Source organism: Cylas formicarius, unplaced genomic scaffold (assembly GCF_029955315.1).
Source record: "Cylas formicarius isolate icCylForm1 unplaced genomic scaffold, icCylForm1.1 PGA_scaffold_5__7_contigs__length_24384050, whole genome shotgun sequence".
Taxonomy (NCBI): domain Eukaryota; kingdom Metazoa; phylum Arthropoda; class Insecta; order Coleoptera; family Brentidae; genus Cylas; species Cylas formicarius.
The window spans coordinates 17,346,916-17,364,171 of NW_026844341.1; the positions used below are offsets into that span (position 1 = coordinate 17,346,916).

Genomic DNA, 17,256 nt, shown 5'->3' on the forward strand with positions numbered 1-17,256 from the left:
AAATCTTGAGTTAAGAGGAAATATTCAAAAAACTTAAAAATCTGGGATTTTTTATGTGTTTAAGGTACTCTTCTTGCATTTGGCGCCGATTTAGAGTAAAATGCCTTTGAAAATTTTATTGCGGAGTGATTTTTAAATACCACTAAATTGCTAAACACAGATTTCACCTTTAGCACCCTGCATCTTAAAAATAAAGAGGTCGTGAACAGAACTTATAGTTCTGTTTCAGGCGTTTAATTTCGGAACGATCTGTATTAGTCATTAAGTAGTCTGCATGCTGTTTGATAACAATTTATGCAACTATTTTAATAAAAATTCGTTTCTGTTTCTTATTGACCAACTCGACTTCAATGATAGTAATAAAACTCGTTAAATCCTCGATTAATCAGAATAAATCTCCGTAAATCATGGAAAATCCTCAATAAATTGCGATAAGTCAAAGTAATTTTTAAACGTTAAACCTTCTTGGTGGGTCTTTATACAACAAAATGTTAAGAGATGGAGCATACGTACAAGTAAAACTTCTCATCCCATACTGGGTTCAGTTCTTGAGGCATAGTTCTGGTGCGTTTCTTCACTTTACCGACTTGCACGGTCACGTAAGGGTCCGAGGTGCCGCTCTTGTCCTTGGCGATCAATCCCTGAGCCGACTTCACTGGAATAGTTCGAAATCTCGTAAGTGAGCGTCGTGAAATCGGTGGCAAATGATAGCAACGTGTACTTACTCGGGAGTTCGGTAATTCGTCGGCTACCTTTCGTTGATTCGCGGAGTTTGGTCTCAGAATAAACAACATGCAGAAGCGACAATGAATGCAAAGAGAATGAATGACGGTCATGTCTATTTGAGGGCCGAAATGCGCCTCAAATGCACCACAGCGTAAAGTACTCTGTAGTGTAGCGTAGGCTGTACATTTTTTAAATTTAAATAAAATGTCTTCTTCGTAACAGAACTTTTGCATAATTACACGTAGATAAAAATTATATAGTTTGTTTGTCACTAAATCATTATACGGATAATACCATTACTTTAAGCTTAAGACATAACGTAAAAATGTAAAGAATTGGCTGAAAAGGAAAAAAAATGGCCTAATCCATTGGTCTCTATGTTGTTTATCCTGAGGCCTGAAGAGGTCACACGGCGTGAGCTAGAAACTGCATGCGTTTTACATAGACAGGTCGAGACATGCTGCCAGCGTGATTTTGCGGTGAAGAAATTTACATCGAAAGCCGGTTGAGCAACAAAATTATTTACACTTACACAAAATAAAATATTCGTGTAGGACGTGGACGTGTTCTAGTATCAGACGAGTGGTAAAATCAGAGCGACAATCTCTGTGTTTGTGTGTGTGTTGTGTGGGACGTGTTAAGCATTCGGCAGGCATGGCCTTTTTCTTTTTAACGATTTTTATTCAACGAATATATGAGTGAATGATCCCAGGCAGGTCCCTCAGCTACATTCTATATGGATGGACGAGCTTTTTATACGAGAAGGGTAGAGGAGTTGCTAAAATTCTGGTAGGTAGGGGGTTGAAAGACCGCGATCGACGATGACTTGTTTTAACGAAGTTTTTCCTCGTCGCCATTACGTGTGTCGGTTGGTACATGCCACCGCGGCCGCCATTTTTGCTTGTCCCATAAAAACGAATAAGAAAATGCGAAAGCCCAAGCAAAAACGTCATAATCGTACATAATGAAGTAGTCATACTGTATATAATGGAAGAGAGCGTTAAACTCGAGGAAGTAGCATTCCAAGTGTTCATTCGTTCGTACGTACTGTTAAATATACAGGGATCTAAAATGTTAAAACTACCAAAACTGATTGGGATTAAAAACTTGGGTATAGCTTTTGCCTATTACTTACCCAACAAATTTTAAATAAATAAAAGTACCATTAAGGTTTAATCAGAATCCAATAGTCTATTAAAAAAACAATTTTGATGCTTTTATCTCTTTTGAGACAGCCTGTATAATGTGAAAATAATTTCCAAAACCATCCGCAATAGGTCGTCGTATAACCACGCATTTTGATCCATAATAATAAATTTCTTCGGTTTTCAAATGATCAGATGCGACCTGTTTTAGACAAGACAACTTCTGCCGCGAGTAGATGGAAAGGCCGGTTCTGCGGCCTTGTTTCGACCGCGGAGCCGGGTTATTCCATCTACTAATATGTGACTGCGAAGCGGTGCAACTCGTAAATAAGAGGATCAACTACGCTCGTACAGGATGTACCAAACCAAAATCAAGAAGTCGGGCAGTGTGTGAGCGAGACAGAGAGATAGAGAGGAGAGAAACAGAGAAGAGAGCGCGTTCGCAATGTTTCTTATCGTACGAAAACAATAATAGAGAGAGACAGAGAGAGAGAGAGAGAGAGAGATGTCCGTCTTAGAATGCAGCTTGTGGCAATACCTGTGATAGCGATCTTGCAAGACCACTTGCTCGTTCCCTCAATTGTCATTTGTTTCGCTTGCTCGATCGAATCGATATGTGTGTCGGGATCCACCGAAAATGTTGTTCTGCGCATGCGGTGTACCGGAAACAACAAATAGACAATACAAAATGGCAGAGGCGCGTCCGCCTTGCGCACTAAATAAAATAATCATTAGTCAGTAAACATATACAGTAACCAACGTTTGTTGTATGGGCGCCAGATGTTAGTATGGTGTGGTAATGAGTAGAGTGGGCGGGGTGAAAACGAACTAAAACCGGGACAGGGTGGGAACAGGGTTAAATAAAAATGTCTCTAACGAAAACGAAAAATATCAACGGCCCTCGCTTTAAGCCAAAAATGTGCGCGGGCTACGGATATAAAGGCTTCTCCCCGATGACGAGGGTCCTGCAGCGCCATTTATTTATGGTGATTTTTTTCCTGTCCCGTTCGGAAATAGCCCGCTTAATTTTTTTCAACTTAAAACGACGACCAAAACACATGTAGGAGGGGGACGGGAGAAAACGGCGAAAGCGGTTGTACATTCAGCGTTATAGTCCGGAGGAGAGCGCTCGCAAACGTCTCCTCTGTACTCGAGTGCGGTCCTAACAACAGGGAGGTAGCGCATCCACCTCGACACGTTTAAATAAGGCCTAGTACTTCGCCGGCACAGGCACACACAGACCACACAACAATACTCGACAACATCAAAATCGTTTACTGCGCCACACGCGAGATGCATCAATCTAGATGTCGACAAACCTGTGATGGCGATTTTGGCCGACCACTTCGACGTACCGTCCAGTACCGACTGTTTAACGGCCTTCATGTGACCGGCGTGACTTTTTTCCTCCACTCCGAACACGTCCCTAGATCAACAAAGGGCACCGTGAGACACTAAACACAATCGAGATCTAAGGGCCGTAACGAAAACTTGGACCTGGTCATTGGAGTCGGTCTTCGTAGCAATCCCTTCAAAACACCGAGTATACAAAACCCCGAAACAACCACTTTAAATTAACACCACCCTGGGTAAAGAGGGAGGACGTGTTGAGTGTATTGTCTCCGCATAGGATCCGGGCGTCGCCCCATCGAACCACAAAAGGAATCTCTCCGGCAATTCGGCAGCTGCTTTTCTAACAAAGGTATCAGCGATTCGCGAAACCCCACCTCGACCGCCACAAAACGAGCCGGCGATTTTTAAAAACCCGTTTATTCACGTACCTGATGAGTTCAAAGATCTCGGGTTTCTCCCGTTCCCGCTGCTTCATCCGTTCCTTCATCGCGGTAATGATGCTGTTGGCCTTATCTTCCGCGCCGTGTTTCGAGCTTTTTTCCGCCGCCCCTAGAACACGGGGTAACGTTTTAATCGATTACGGACTGGAGCGGTGCGGCAATTTAAATTGGCGGGCCGCGTAAACGGGGCGTCGATAATAACACCGATTACGCGCGAATAACGTGAAGCGTGTGCGGAAATTCGATACCTGTCAGGGACGAAAGACGGTGTTTGTTCTAAAAGGCCTAATTAAAACGTAACCGCCGTTCGAAGAGACGAGAGGCTTAGGAGCGTCGATTATTTCGAACGGCGCGGCAACTCACGTGACGTAGCAGCAATGGCGGCTATTTGTTAATTTTCTATTTTCGTTAATAATTTGGAACGTCAGAAACACTAAAATCGTATTTTTATCTGAAAAAAAGTCGCGGTATTTTGCCGGGGACCGAACTCGACAACTGTCGCGCAGCAAGTCGCGACACGAGCCTTTCAGCTATCGAGCACGTCGGTTTAAACGGTCAATATCGTTGTAGACTATTTGGTAGCGCTTCTTATTGTAACCGACGCGTTGGCCTTTATTAAACAGAGTAAACGGTGCCGGCGGTTTAGAAAGGCGTCGTCGCCCCCTCGAAATTAACGGCGGATTCTCGACAAATATTTGCGCGTGGAAAGCGGCGACAGCGAAAGCCAATCGGCTTTTAAAAAGCTCCCGGTTTTCGATTTCATTGAGCATCAAAATTTTTGGCGAATTTGAAAGTGAATTTTCTCGCGAACTGCTGATTCGATTTGGATATATATTGTTTAAAAATGTAGTTTAAATCTCCCGTCTGTAAAATATCGCGTCAATCTCGTTTCCGAGCCACTTCGGATGTTTCCGGGATTTTTCCGCACGGGTTTGGGAGGATGTTTTCGGAGATTATACCGCACGGTTCGAATTTTGACGTTTGTCATTTTGGCAGTCATATCGGAGAATATATTTGTGTTGGTTTGCAAAAATGTACCCAAAAATTAATACACAGAAAAATATTATGCAATATATCAGACAATATCAGACAATTCGCATAAACTTTAGTGGTTTTTACAGTTTTTGTATGAATATCTCCAAAACCAATTGTACCATTGTCAAATATCCATCAGTACAAACAATACAAAATTGAAGGTTAGGATCTGCTTTTTCTTGCTTATACTACCTCAAAAATTTGATCCTATTAAAAGCTGACGGGGGTAGAAAAACAAATAAAAAACGAATATCGGGTGTTTTCTTTTCCTTTAATTTGTGCTTGGTTGATATTTTATTTTTAAAATAAATAAGAAGTAAAAGTTCAGATTTTCACGAAATTATATATTTTGACATGATAATTGTTTCGTGTTTCGTGTCTTTATCAAATGTGTTGTCGAAACAATTGTCATGTCAAAATATATAATTTCGAGAAAATCTGAACTTTTAGTTCTTATTTATTTTGATAAATGGATTTTCATCAAGTAAAAGCCTCCTCAGTTCAAGTCCTATTTAAATATTTTTTGACAATTCTGGCTGCAGTCTGGCAAATTCGTTTGACATTAAATCCCCTATTTTATTTAGTTACAGAAATGAAGACAACAAACAAAAAGAAAAACAAGATACGGAGGTTGTGCATTGACTTAGACAGTGTTTTTATTTAAGCTCCGCCATATAAAACTTGGATTTAAATAAAAATGTTTTTCATGACATCGTTGTAGAAGATTTAAGCTACAATTAAAATTTTTTTTCGTTTTTTCTTCTAATTATAAATTCTGGTTATTTGTACATTTGGCGTAATACCTGGGGTAAAATGGAAAGCTTAAAAATTCTAAAAAAAAGCCATTCCATATTATTATAACCAAATCATAATTAATTTATTTAAAGTGTTATTTTTTGGATAATTCTATGGATTTCGCCTAGAGCCAGAGCTTTCCAAAATCGAATAAATACCAATAACAAAATTTTTAATCAATAGAAAAATAGTTACTAATCAGTAACGAATTTTTTTATTAAATAATTATAATTATTATACATAACATTATAAATAGGGGAAAGTGGGGCACGACGGCTAGAATCTTCTCCGAAATTTAGGTAAATTTATTTAAAGTTAGTCAAAAATAAATCGATTTGATGGTTAAAAGCCCGTATATCCAAATCGAATTAGCAGTTCGCGAGAAAATTAATTATCAAGTTGACGCAAATTTCAGTGGTTTCTTTAAAATTTTCGACACGCAGCGGGCAAAACTTACGCTGCAAACAGTCGGCGTTGAGCAAGTCTTTGCACTTTTCGTGGCACTTTACGCCGCATTCGGTGCACCTCACTCCCTGCCTGGCGATGCCCCAAAGCAGCCCCTCGCACTCGTAGCAGTAGGTCGGCGACGTGGCGGTCCAAGGCACGAAATTGTGGGGTGTCGTACAACTTATCGGGTAAATTAAGGCTTGAAGGGTCTTCTTGTACACGTGCATTTTCTGTCAGGACAACACAATCACGACAACGATACACGTCGATACGACTAATCGACTCTTAATTTATTGACTTAATTCGAACACGAGTTCGCCAACTTCTTTGTCAGGGAACGTAGGTATGGTATAATAATAATATTAGGTATAAGTATGTGCATCCAAACAGTGCATATGTAAATTTAATGTCGTTTTTCACCTTGATTTTAAGTCACATTAACTATGGTGATGTGGTATATAGTTCGTGTGTAGATAGATATTAATAGAATAGAAAACACACAAAAGTCGTAATAAGAAAAGGTGAAACTGAAGGAGGCCGAATGGTTAACAATCAAAAATGGGTGGAAAATACACTTAATAGATTGTTTCTATAACATTTTATTGACTCAAAATCGTTCCTGCCTTTTTAATGATATTAAATTTGGGAATTTCGGGGTATATCCCCCTCCCCCTCATTCGCTCTTTTAAACATACAAAACGATGTGATGGTCTATTATAGTCTAATAATTCTCACTTCTAATACCGGGTTATACAGAGTGTCCCGAAATTAGACGTCAATATTTTAACCACGTATTCTGCGACCCAAAATAGGGATAAAAGTTCATATAAACTAGGGTCCAAAACGTCTTAGTTTTTAACATATAGGGTGCCATTGCAAAAGCCGTATACAAAATATCTGCTAATTTTCTATTTGAAAACAACAGAGTTAAATAGAAAATAAAATAAATAATATAAATTATTTTTCATCAACAATCAACCTTCTTTAAAATGTGAAGTTTATAATTTTTACAGTTGATAGTTTGATTTGTCTTTCGTTAATAAAATAATTTATAAGAACAATCCAAGTAAAAACTATTTTTTACCAACAATGAACAAAATTGTAAATAATAAATAAGTAATTAACATTTAAGTTTTATTTACCCAGCAACACAAACAAATGAAACGCCTCATTGACTTCCAAGGCTTACTAATCATTATCTGCACCTGCAAAACAGTGCGTTCTAGCGAGATGCGACAAGAGTACCTTATTTACGTAGAAGATTTTCTGCAGTCCAAATTACGAAAATTCGACAAACAAAAAATTTAGGCCAAATTTTTCCCACGCCTCTTACCCACCCCTCAAGACAATCCAATACTAAGTTCGTTAAATAGAGCCTAAAAGGTTTAGTAACTGTACCAAAGCTTATTTAAAAGTATTTACGTGTTTTGAAAATATTTTAACACCCTTCAAATTTAACACCCTGTATGTTAAAAACTAATACGTTTTGGGTCCTAGTTTATTTGAACTTTTATGTTTATTTTGGGTAACAGAATACCTGCTTAAAATATTGACGTTTACTTTCGGAATACCCTGTATAATCGTTTTCAACTCATTTCTACGCAACATGATTTGTAATACAGATTGTTCGAAAATTGAGTTCGGAAAAATAAAAGTAATCTTTACAAAATAAAAGTCTTTCAGAAATTTGTCACTAGAGGACACTTTACCTTGAAATTTTTTTATTTTCCCTGTATTTCATTTGTTTAGTTCGATATTGCAAAATAGAACAGAATGCCTTAAGGAGACTCACAAATCCTCGAAAATTGTCACTCTTGTTTGAAGTCGATAAATGTTATCGTTTTTATTAAAAGAGCTTATTGTCCAACTGCTGCTGTGACGGCCCGTCAGGAATATTCAAATAATGAATATCGCGATATGCATTTTTGCTACAGAAGAGCAAATGGAAATGCAGATCAAGCACGGCGGCTCTATATCGACTCTTATCCCATCCACTAAGACATTCATTAACATATACAGAATACTTGTTGAAAGAGGATCATTCAAACCTGAAAAAATGAGTAAAGGGAAACCAAGGTATAAAAGAACCGCTGCAAGAGAAGAAAGAATACTTTAAAATGTGGAGGCTGACCGGTCAACAAGTACGAGAAAACTTGCTGTTCAGGAAACAATTGCTTGCCTACAGTTTTTTGGGATATGCCTGAACGACAAGAGTTTCAAGAATTTTCGTTTTACATATTCCTTGAATGGACTTGGTAAAACGGACTCCATATAATATCACCGTATTCTAATTTAGATCTGACAAATGCGTAGTACAGAGTCATTAAAGTTTGTAAATCTGTTAAGTCTCGAAAGTTCCGTGCTATAAACCCGTACATTTTATTCGCGACAGACACAGCGGATTCAACATGTGGAATGAAAGAAAGTTTAGGGTCAAAAGTGACACCTAGAAAAAGAAAAGTAGCTCGACTCTGAAGTACAATGTCATAGATTTGGTAATCATATTTAACGACAAGTTATTATGGACACACCAGTTTTCAATACGTAACATCGTAACAGAAATGCACATCGCCATATCTTTCCGTAAATTAGAAGTGCGCGGTAGTCGGGCCGAGAATAAAAAAGTCCATTTGCGGCTAAACGATTGTGATTCTGCTCAAGGGAACATAAAAAAAATGTTCTAGGTAAATTGCATTCTAGTGGCAGATATCTGAAACAGTTTTGTTTTGTAACTATGACACACAATAACGCAAGGGGATGATAAAAAATGGACGTTCTCGATCAGCGGACCATCTGGCAAACGGTCGTAAATAACTGGGTTTTATGCGTAATATTTACCCAGCCCTTCCTATATCTTTGCATCCTTCGCAATAAAATGACAATTCAGTGGCGATTTAGCGACGATCATAACCAAGAAAATCGTCAATCGCGTGAAGTTTGATGGTGTCAAATAACTCACCAGCTCTTCGTCGTTCAGAGTCGCCCTGGGCACTGCCGATGTCAGGCCTGCATTTCTTTTCGTCTGCGCCATGGTCTGCGGACATTAAAACACAACGGAAAATCAGACTAGCGAAACGAAACTCGACTTTCGAAATTCGTAATAAAAAATCGCTAGTCTATATTAAATAAGAAACTAACCCTATAGTGATAATTAAAAATTAAACATGATGTGAAAAATGAAATTTCGGAAAATTAACGTGCAGGTGATGAGACATTCAAAACGGGCGCCATTTTCAAGTCGTAATCGTTGCGGTTCGCTACGTGACTAATGCTACACTAGAACTAAGACTACGAAGCAGAGAAAGTCATTCGACATGCCGAAGAGTCATAAAGAAGGCAAGCAGTGAGACGATCCGAAAGGTTATCGGAAAGTTCTCGAAATTGTAGTGGCGAAAAAATTTGAAAAAATTGAAAAACAAATGAAACTAATACCTTGAGCACCTGCAGATTTTGCGTCCAGGGCACATACCATCAAATAGAGAAAATAAACAACATAGGCACGTTAGTAAGGATAGTACACACGAATAGAACGCGAGTTTTACACGTAACACTTAATGCCCGAGCTGGTCCAAGGTCCAAGGAAATCGTCGAACCAACTCGGTTGGAAGTTTCATACTAATCCAGTCAAAATAACTAACATTTGGGCAGAGACGATAAATACAGCAAAATTTTATTCAAGATCAAACGTACAATGCTGAGGTTTTTTCAATTTTTCTCTAAAAAGCTAAGTTTTATCGTGAAAATAGGTCAGACAAAAGTTATAGATCATACAATTTTCTACAAAAAGGCACTTTTTTTCTCACTACTCACCATTCGTAAGATATGCACACATTTCCACAACGCCTATGAGGTTATATATATGGCGTTTTTTTGACGTGGTTTCCTAGTAAGTATACTCCACGATCTATTGTAATGAAGAAAATTTGATCAGATCGTGTGGTACTGATTGAAAGTATGGTCAGCGGAATAGGTTTCATTCTAAATGTTGTTGCAATAGATAATTGTCTACTTCTACTTCAACAATTATTTCTTCTTCTTCTTCACCTTCTGGATTCGATGTTGCAGCAAGTCATGCCGTGATAATTAATGCATACTAGCGAAAAAAATAATCCCACTTTTTGACGGCCACAATTTTTACTACAACCCGTTTTGCAGTTGCAGCAAATAGTATTGAGCAGTTTTTCTGGAGCAGGCGAGGGTAGACTTTGAATTGGCTCCAAATTGATTTCCAAGCCCATTCTTCTGGGTTCAGCACATTACCTAGCCACACTTGAACTTGATAATACACACCATACAAATGCTAACAAGCAGAAGCAGATGTTGGAGGTAGACAAGACAACTGTACTGTTTTGCAAGAACAAAACGATTTGCATTTGTAACGATGTCGCGTTGAGAAGAACCAATCTTTGTAAATACTTCTGCGCAATTAATTAAATGATTACATTTTAAATACTGCTGTTTCCCCACTTTTAAAAAATGCTGATGTAGTGTATCTCTACTTTAAGTCCAATGACTTGTGTTTACTGATGACCAGCTATCTTGCAATCTTTTTTGTGGTCCTCCTCTTGATCTTTTCCCCTCGGGTTTCCCATCTCTTGTGATCTTTGCTGATCTGTGCTCTTCCATTCTCGTTACGTGTTGATTCCAATTTCTTCCTCTCTCTCATCCCCCCCATCTTACTATATCTTGAATTTTAGATGTGTTCCTATTATGCATCTTAATATTTTCATTTCAGCTGTTCTTAGCGCTTGTTTTGTTTTCTTTGTATCGGCTCTGGTTTCTATTGCATATGTAAGTGTTGGTCTTATACATGTCTTATAGATTCTTGTTTTCGTTTCTGTTCCTAGATGTTTATTTCTCCACACTATATCCCTTAATGCACCTGCACCTGCTGGTCTTTAGATGGTATGTTATTAAATTCGTCTTGTATTTGGTCGCAGAAGGCAACATGTTCTTCCTCTGGTTTGGCGGCATCTGGTGCCTAGGTCGATATAAGGTGCGTTCATGTTCTTTAAATATTCAGTGTTGCTATTAGTATTCTATTATTTACGTACTTAACGACAGTTATGTGTGGTATAAATTTTTCATTTATTAATAATCCAACTCCCGAATTTGTTATTTTATCGGTTTTCTCTAAGCCACTATATAATAACATGTGATTTTCGTATTGTGTGATTCCTTTTCCTTTGCGTCTGGTTTTCGATAGAGCACAAATATCGATTTTATGATTATTTAGTTCAATTATGATTTCTTGGTCCCTCTTGTTCCATGATCTAATATTCCACCATGCAAACCTTAATATATTTTTCCGTTTCCATGTTCTTGCCGTTTTCGTTTCTTCCCTAATCTGTCCAACATTCGAGGCTATTTTCCCAGTTCCATGAGCTAGATTATTTTTTTTAAAGCTAGAAACGCTCCTCCTTTACCCGGGCTTGGGACCGGCAACATGACTATGAGCTACTCAAATGAATATATTGTATCAACAAACCAACATCTTCCCCAACAACAACAGTTGTATTTGAACATTTCCAGTGTTCTATTGCTGTTTCAATTATAAGGACATCAGCATCATTATCAGCTTGTTTTATTGAAATACCAGCAGCTGTAGATTCTTCACATAACATTGAAATAAAGCGAGACTCATTGTGAGTATTTGGAGTTGGAACTTTCATAGATCGATCAAAAATGATATCAAAAGATGAAAATATTTTTGTAGTGCGACGACGTTGTTTTGCAGTTTTAATATTTTTCATATGATTAGTATAACCATCAAATACAATCTAACTGTTATGACCAAAATGTCCAAAGTTTCTTATTTTTATTTATATTGAACGTCCCATGACGTGTATAGGTTGCGTTTAAGTGAATGTTATGTAAAATATGAATTTTCTGCTAGTTGAAACCGCGATATCTCACGAATGGTGAGTCGTGAGAAAAAAGTGCCTGAACAATTTTTGTAGAGAATTGAATCTGCTCGTATCTTCACTATAAAATTTACCGTCTCTGCCAATTTTCAGCTCTATGCGAATTTTGCCAAAGTTCTTATTTTTGTCTATTGTGACTGGATTATACGCTGTGACAAATTTGAATTGTGGATGTGTCCGTGCATGTCGCCAACTCAAATGGATCGGACTGTATACCGTGTGGCAAATAAAACGACCCACTATATGAACTGCAAATCCATAGGAGATACGGAAAAAAGTTTCATACAAATTTTCCTTGGACTCTCCTGAAAATTTAAAATACTATAATTTTGTTGATACAGTGTGTCCCCTCCGACATCCACTTTGTTATTCTAAATAAAACACCCTCTATATATTGGAATTTTTTTTGAATTTTTGGTTAAAATAAATGTAACTTTCTTAAGTAATTTGAGGTTATGTATTTTGATTGCCCCATATGAAATTGTGTTGTGACGCTACAACGAAAATTTAAGCACACAAGAGAACAAATGCGCTTCAGTTTATACAGGGTGTCCCAAATACGTGGTGCTGTTTTGGGGAATTCAATTAAAAAAAAAAACAATTTTTTATTGGTCAATCAAAATAGATAACCTTAATTTCTGAGCAAACTATGTAAAATTCGTATAGAAATTTCTTAAGAAAGTGACATTTATTTTAACGAAACAAAAAATGTCAATATATACGGTGTGTTCCATTTAAAATAACAATGTTAATGTAGGAGGGGACCACCCTGTATCAACAAAATTGTAATATTTGGATCTTCAAGAGAGTCTAAGAAACTTTTGTTAGAAACTTTTTTTAGTAACTCCTATGGGTTTCCGGATCGTATAGCGGGTCATTTTATATGGCACACGGTGTACATACGTCTTACAGTCAATGGACTCAACAATATAGCCGGAAAGGAAATGAGTGTCGTGACCTCTAAAGTTGTGTAGCGCGAGATCTTCGGGGGATATGGGCAAAGGAAAACAACAAACGGGTTACGTACAGAGGAGTAGGTGGTACACTTAACGATCACACACAAGTACAGTGGAGGCGATGAAAATGGATTTATGGGTCGACCGTTGCGGTTAGCGTTTCAGCCCAGTGGCGGACCGACGGCGGCGCGTCGATCCGCGTTAGGGCGAAAATTTCGATCGTATTAAATCGAAACTTACCAGCTCGGACACCAGGGTTTGTTTTCGACGAGCCGGTCTGATGTCCGGCTTGATGTCGATGTTGCTGTAGAAAGTGTTGTCCCCCGGCCTAGAAATTTATTGTATCGTCAGATAACGTAATAAAACTTTCAACACAATAAGAATACATGCTCGCATAGAAAATTCCCGCCAGTTAGTAGACGCGCAAGCAAATCTTTTCTTTTTACAGAATTTAAAAATTGCCATTTAAATTCTTTAATTTATAAAGTAATTATGAGGTTTAACCCTTTGCACTCGTATAGGCGGCACATCATGACTTATCATTACAGCAAATTGCTTTCTTGAACCTTCGTTGAGGACATATTTACATAAAAATGAAAGATAGCATTTATCTTATACATGCCATCGTAGGCTGTTTATTTTATATCTGTTGATGTATATATTTCAAGCAATTCAGTTCACATGCGCACCATTTTTGCATTTGGAATATTAGTCAGTTTTATAGCTAACACGATTGGGCAAAGTTCGGTGTATTTTTTAGGTGTATATTTAGAAAAAAAATTGCAAATTGAATTGCAAAGTAGTGACGGTGACTTTTATATTGACGGGCCTGAACATGATAGATTGGATAGTGATAATATTAGTGACTCTATTAGTGGTAGTGATATTATAGATATTAAAAGACAGAGAACCATCAAGTTCAAGCACTAGTGAAAAAAACGAGATCATAACAAAACCTGGTAATTTTGGTTCATGGCAGAATGTCACATGCCACGATCATGTACCACACAGGATTCTATTTACTGCTGGGGATAAAATGGTAGGACCACAGATTTTTTAAAGCTCTTTTTTACCAATGAACTAATAATTACAATAGTGGAACAAACAAATAACTACACTAGACATAAAATAGCACAGAAGAGGTTGTCAAAACGTGGGTAGACACTATAGTAGAAGAATTTACCGCATTTAGTGGGGCTATGCTAAACATGGGTACGATTAACTCATCTAATTTCCGAGAGTATTGGGGACAATATTCTAACGCCAAAATGCCTTTTTTAGTAGCATATTTAGAAGAGAACGATTTTTACAAATTTTTTGGATGTTCCACTTACATCTTCTTTTCTTAGGGCTCGAACTCAGAAAGTCAGTCACTATTCAGATTATTTGGACAAGCAATTCAAAGATAGATACTATACGAGCTTGCCACTTGTAGAAGAATGGTTAAAACTGTATGTATATTTGACAGGTACTATTTAAATCAATCGCAAATTTATACCTGATTCTATCAAAAAACCAACATTTGCGGAAGTTTACACATTTGCATACAGATCAGGTAATTTGATGTTATTGGCATATTTCAGGTACACAACCTATCGACAGGTAACTTACAAATTGTAAATAAGCCAAATATAGCGGTCAATTACAATAAATTTATGGGAGGTGTCGACCGCGCACACTCTTATTCAGCGTCATACTGTTTCCTCAAGAAGTCTTTAAAATGGTGGCGAAAGTCATTTTTCTGGGGACTCGAAAGGTTTAGTGTAAATGCATATTTATTATATAAAATTTAACAACGTGTCCAAAATAAAAAACCAATGACACATCTAAAGTTTGTTCGGAAATCGGTTGACGAGATTTTTTTATATTGTTTATGAATTTATTTAATAATAATTGTAGTGATTATGATAATAATAATAAAATATTGAAAAAAAAATCCCATAGTTTTTATAAAGCATTTTTTATTTAAAAAAAAAATCCTAGTAGACAGATAAGTAAATAAAATAATAGTCCGAGTACAGTGTACTCGCGAAAGGACATGTATACGGGTGCAAAGGGTTAAAAGCAAATTCATAGGGGTTTGCATGAGTTGTTGACATTCCAAATAAGTCAGTCATTTTGAGACAATGCAAGTCATATCCAATGGAACATGAACAGGAACTAAGGACAATATTTCACATTTAACCTTACTACCAAAGTAACCACATAAATCGTTATTGTACAGATTATCCGAGTATTGCTATTTTGTTTTCATTTATAAAGCCATATCTGTGTACAAAACATGTTCCTTGTTTAATTTTCCATTTGTTTTGTATTGCATAGCAAATTTGATATTGGAAGATTTTCTGTGGAAACTACTTTACTGCGATAATATACTGACAAATTGAATGCTAAGGTACATAGGACAGAAGATACAGTTTCCTGTTACGCTGGAGCAGGAATAAGGAGTAATGTGCCTGGTCGTCTTTCTATCAGTCCCCTAACGATATTGATAATTATTGAAATTTTCCTGTTCTTGGTCCGTATTTGACTACTTAACCGAGGCATGCTTAAAATTTTTCGAAATATTTGCACAAACGTTACTTTTTTAAATCTAATTTAAGACAAAATTATTTTATCGACGTCTCACAATTGATGCCACGTTCGGTCTGAACTGAATGGATAATTCACTCATAGTCGAATGCTAAAATAAACAAACAAAATGAAAAATGATAAATAAGAGGGAAGAAGACATTTTTGACTTTCTGTTAAGATATTTATCCCTATGTTATTTATTTAGTTCATTTATTATTATATTAATTATGGATAATAAATCGTAAATTCGATATCGCGATTTATTTAAACACGAAAAGCAGCCGCAAGTAAATAAAAAAAAGTTATAATACGACCAAAAATATAGTGCATTTATTGCTTTGAAGTTTTAAGTATTTTACAGTACTTTAAACGCAGAACTTCGCAGCACCGTGGTAAGTATTAAGTGGCATTAAGTAGGTCTTGCCTGAGAGAAAGGAATATTGGCAGAAAATTGGCATTTTTATTCGAAACGTAAATAGACCGTTGTATATATTACCGTTGTGATCCTTCAAGTAAGTACGCGTGCCTTCTTCTTGTAGTTTTGTGTCTTCTACATAGTTCTTCGATTTATCAACAACAACAGACTATATATTATATGTATTATAAGAACACAGATAAATATTTATTAGAATCTTCCAATTAAACATTTTTTGAAGGTTCCTGTTTTTTAACACTTTGAAATGTGGAGACCGTGGAATAAAGCAGATGTTCCCCTGTTAGAAGACGACATGGAAAACAACGCAGAATTTGAAGACGAAGTGGAGATGGTAGTCGGACCTAATGAAAATTTAGAAGACGAATTACCTTAGCAAATAAAAAAACGAAAACGAAAACGGATGCTAAACAAATTGTTTTGAATGTTTGTAATTTTATAAGAGCAGCAATAAAAATTAGTGACATGACCAAAGTTCCGAACACAACTGTGAGAAAAATTGTTGCAAAGAGGATTGTCAAGAGGCAAGTGAGAGAAGATGCTGGTACTTCGCCAGTTTTTATATACCGCTTGTTAGTGTAGGTAGATAATTTCCTAGGACGGTCCTGGAATGGTTGCCGGTAAGGGCCTGCTCGGCAGGGTGTTCTATAAGGGGCTGCGGTTTTAGAGTAATAAACAGTAGGCACAGTTAATTACGGGGTCGGTGGGAAAAGCACTATATTTCTGGTCGAAGTATACTGATTTAAATTTGCCTATGCGAGCGCTAACGTCGCTAACGTGGAGGAGGTTGCGTATTCTATTCCCATCAATTTACTTATTTTTAATTTGCAATGATTTTGGTTAACAGTTATTTCAAATCAATTTACTAGAAGTTTATTGATTGTTCTAAAATCCGAAAAATTATGAAACTTTGTATTGATATTTATTTATTCAGTTACGTTTTAGTGCTAGTAGTAAATTGTCAACCTTCTTTAGGCGGTGCGTTCTACTTTTACAAACACAGGCGAATAAAATTCAGAATTTGCATTTACGATTCGAGATACGGGGGAGGTTAAAAGCTGCCGGGCGTATCTTATCGCGATCTCCCGTATAAACTGGAAGTTTATTATTCGACCCGCGCGGACCCGTCAGATTTTTTCCTTTGTTAAAGACCAAACAGTCGATACCGTGTCGTGTTGTGGAAACGCAGGTCCGTATCCAGGTCAATATTAAGTTCAACTTAACGGCGTTAAAGTGGCACTTACATGTTTCCGCGGACCCCAGCGTCTCCTCCGATCGAGCCATTCTAAAAACAAAAAAAAAAGGTAAATTAGCAAACAAAAAACGAGCCTCCCCCCCGTGCGGGGGCGGGGGTCAACCCTACCGTCTTTATTCTTCCAAACGCAGTAAAACATTTAACACAGGTGTATAAAAAATAGCGTTTCCTAA

The 17,256-nt window shown here is 37.2% G+C and overlaps 1 protein-coding gene across 8 annotated transcripts in view; it reads right to left on the minus strand.

Moving 5' to 3' along the window:
- Nucleotides 1-17,256, minus strand: part of LOC132701789 (protein unc-13 homolog B) — a 196,632-nt gene that overhangs the window by 12,288 nt on the left and 167,088 nt on the right. For 7 of the 8 annotated variants that reach the window (XM_060669982.1, XM_060669981.1, XM_060669978.1 and 4 more), the window contains 7 exons: nucleotides 17,073-17,113; nucleotides 13,062-13,149; nucleotides 8,901-8,975; nucleotides 5,952-6,171; nucleotides 3,653-3,773; nucleotides 3,191-3,297; nucleotides 514-655 (listed from right to left, as the gene is read on the minus strand). In XM_060669982.1, coding sequence (XP_060525965.1) covers nucleotides 514-655; nucleotides 3,191-3,297; nucleotides 3,653-3,773; nucleotides 5,952-6,171; nucleotides 8,901-8,975; nucleotides 13,062-13,149; nucleotides 17,073-17,113 — 794 coding nt within the window. Of the gene's footprint in view, nucleotides 1-513; nucleotides 656-2,409; nucleotides 2,517-3,190; nucleotides 3,298-3,652; nucleotides 3,774-5,951; nucleotides 6,172-8,900; nucleotides 8,976-13,061; nucleotides 13,150-17,072; nucleotides 17,114-17,256 lie in introns of all 8 variants that reach the window. The other variant, XM_060669975.1, reaches the window with a different exon arrangement.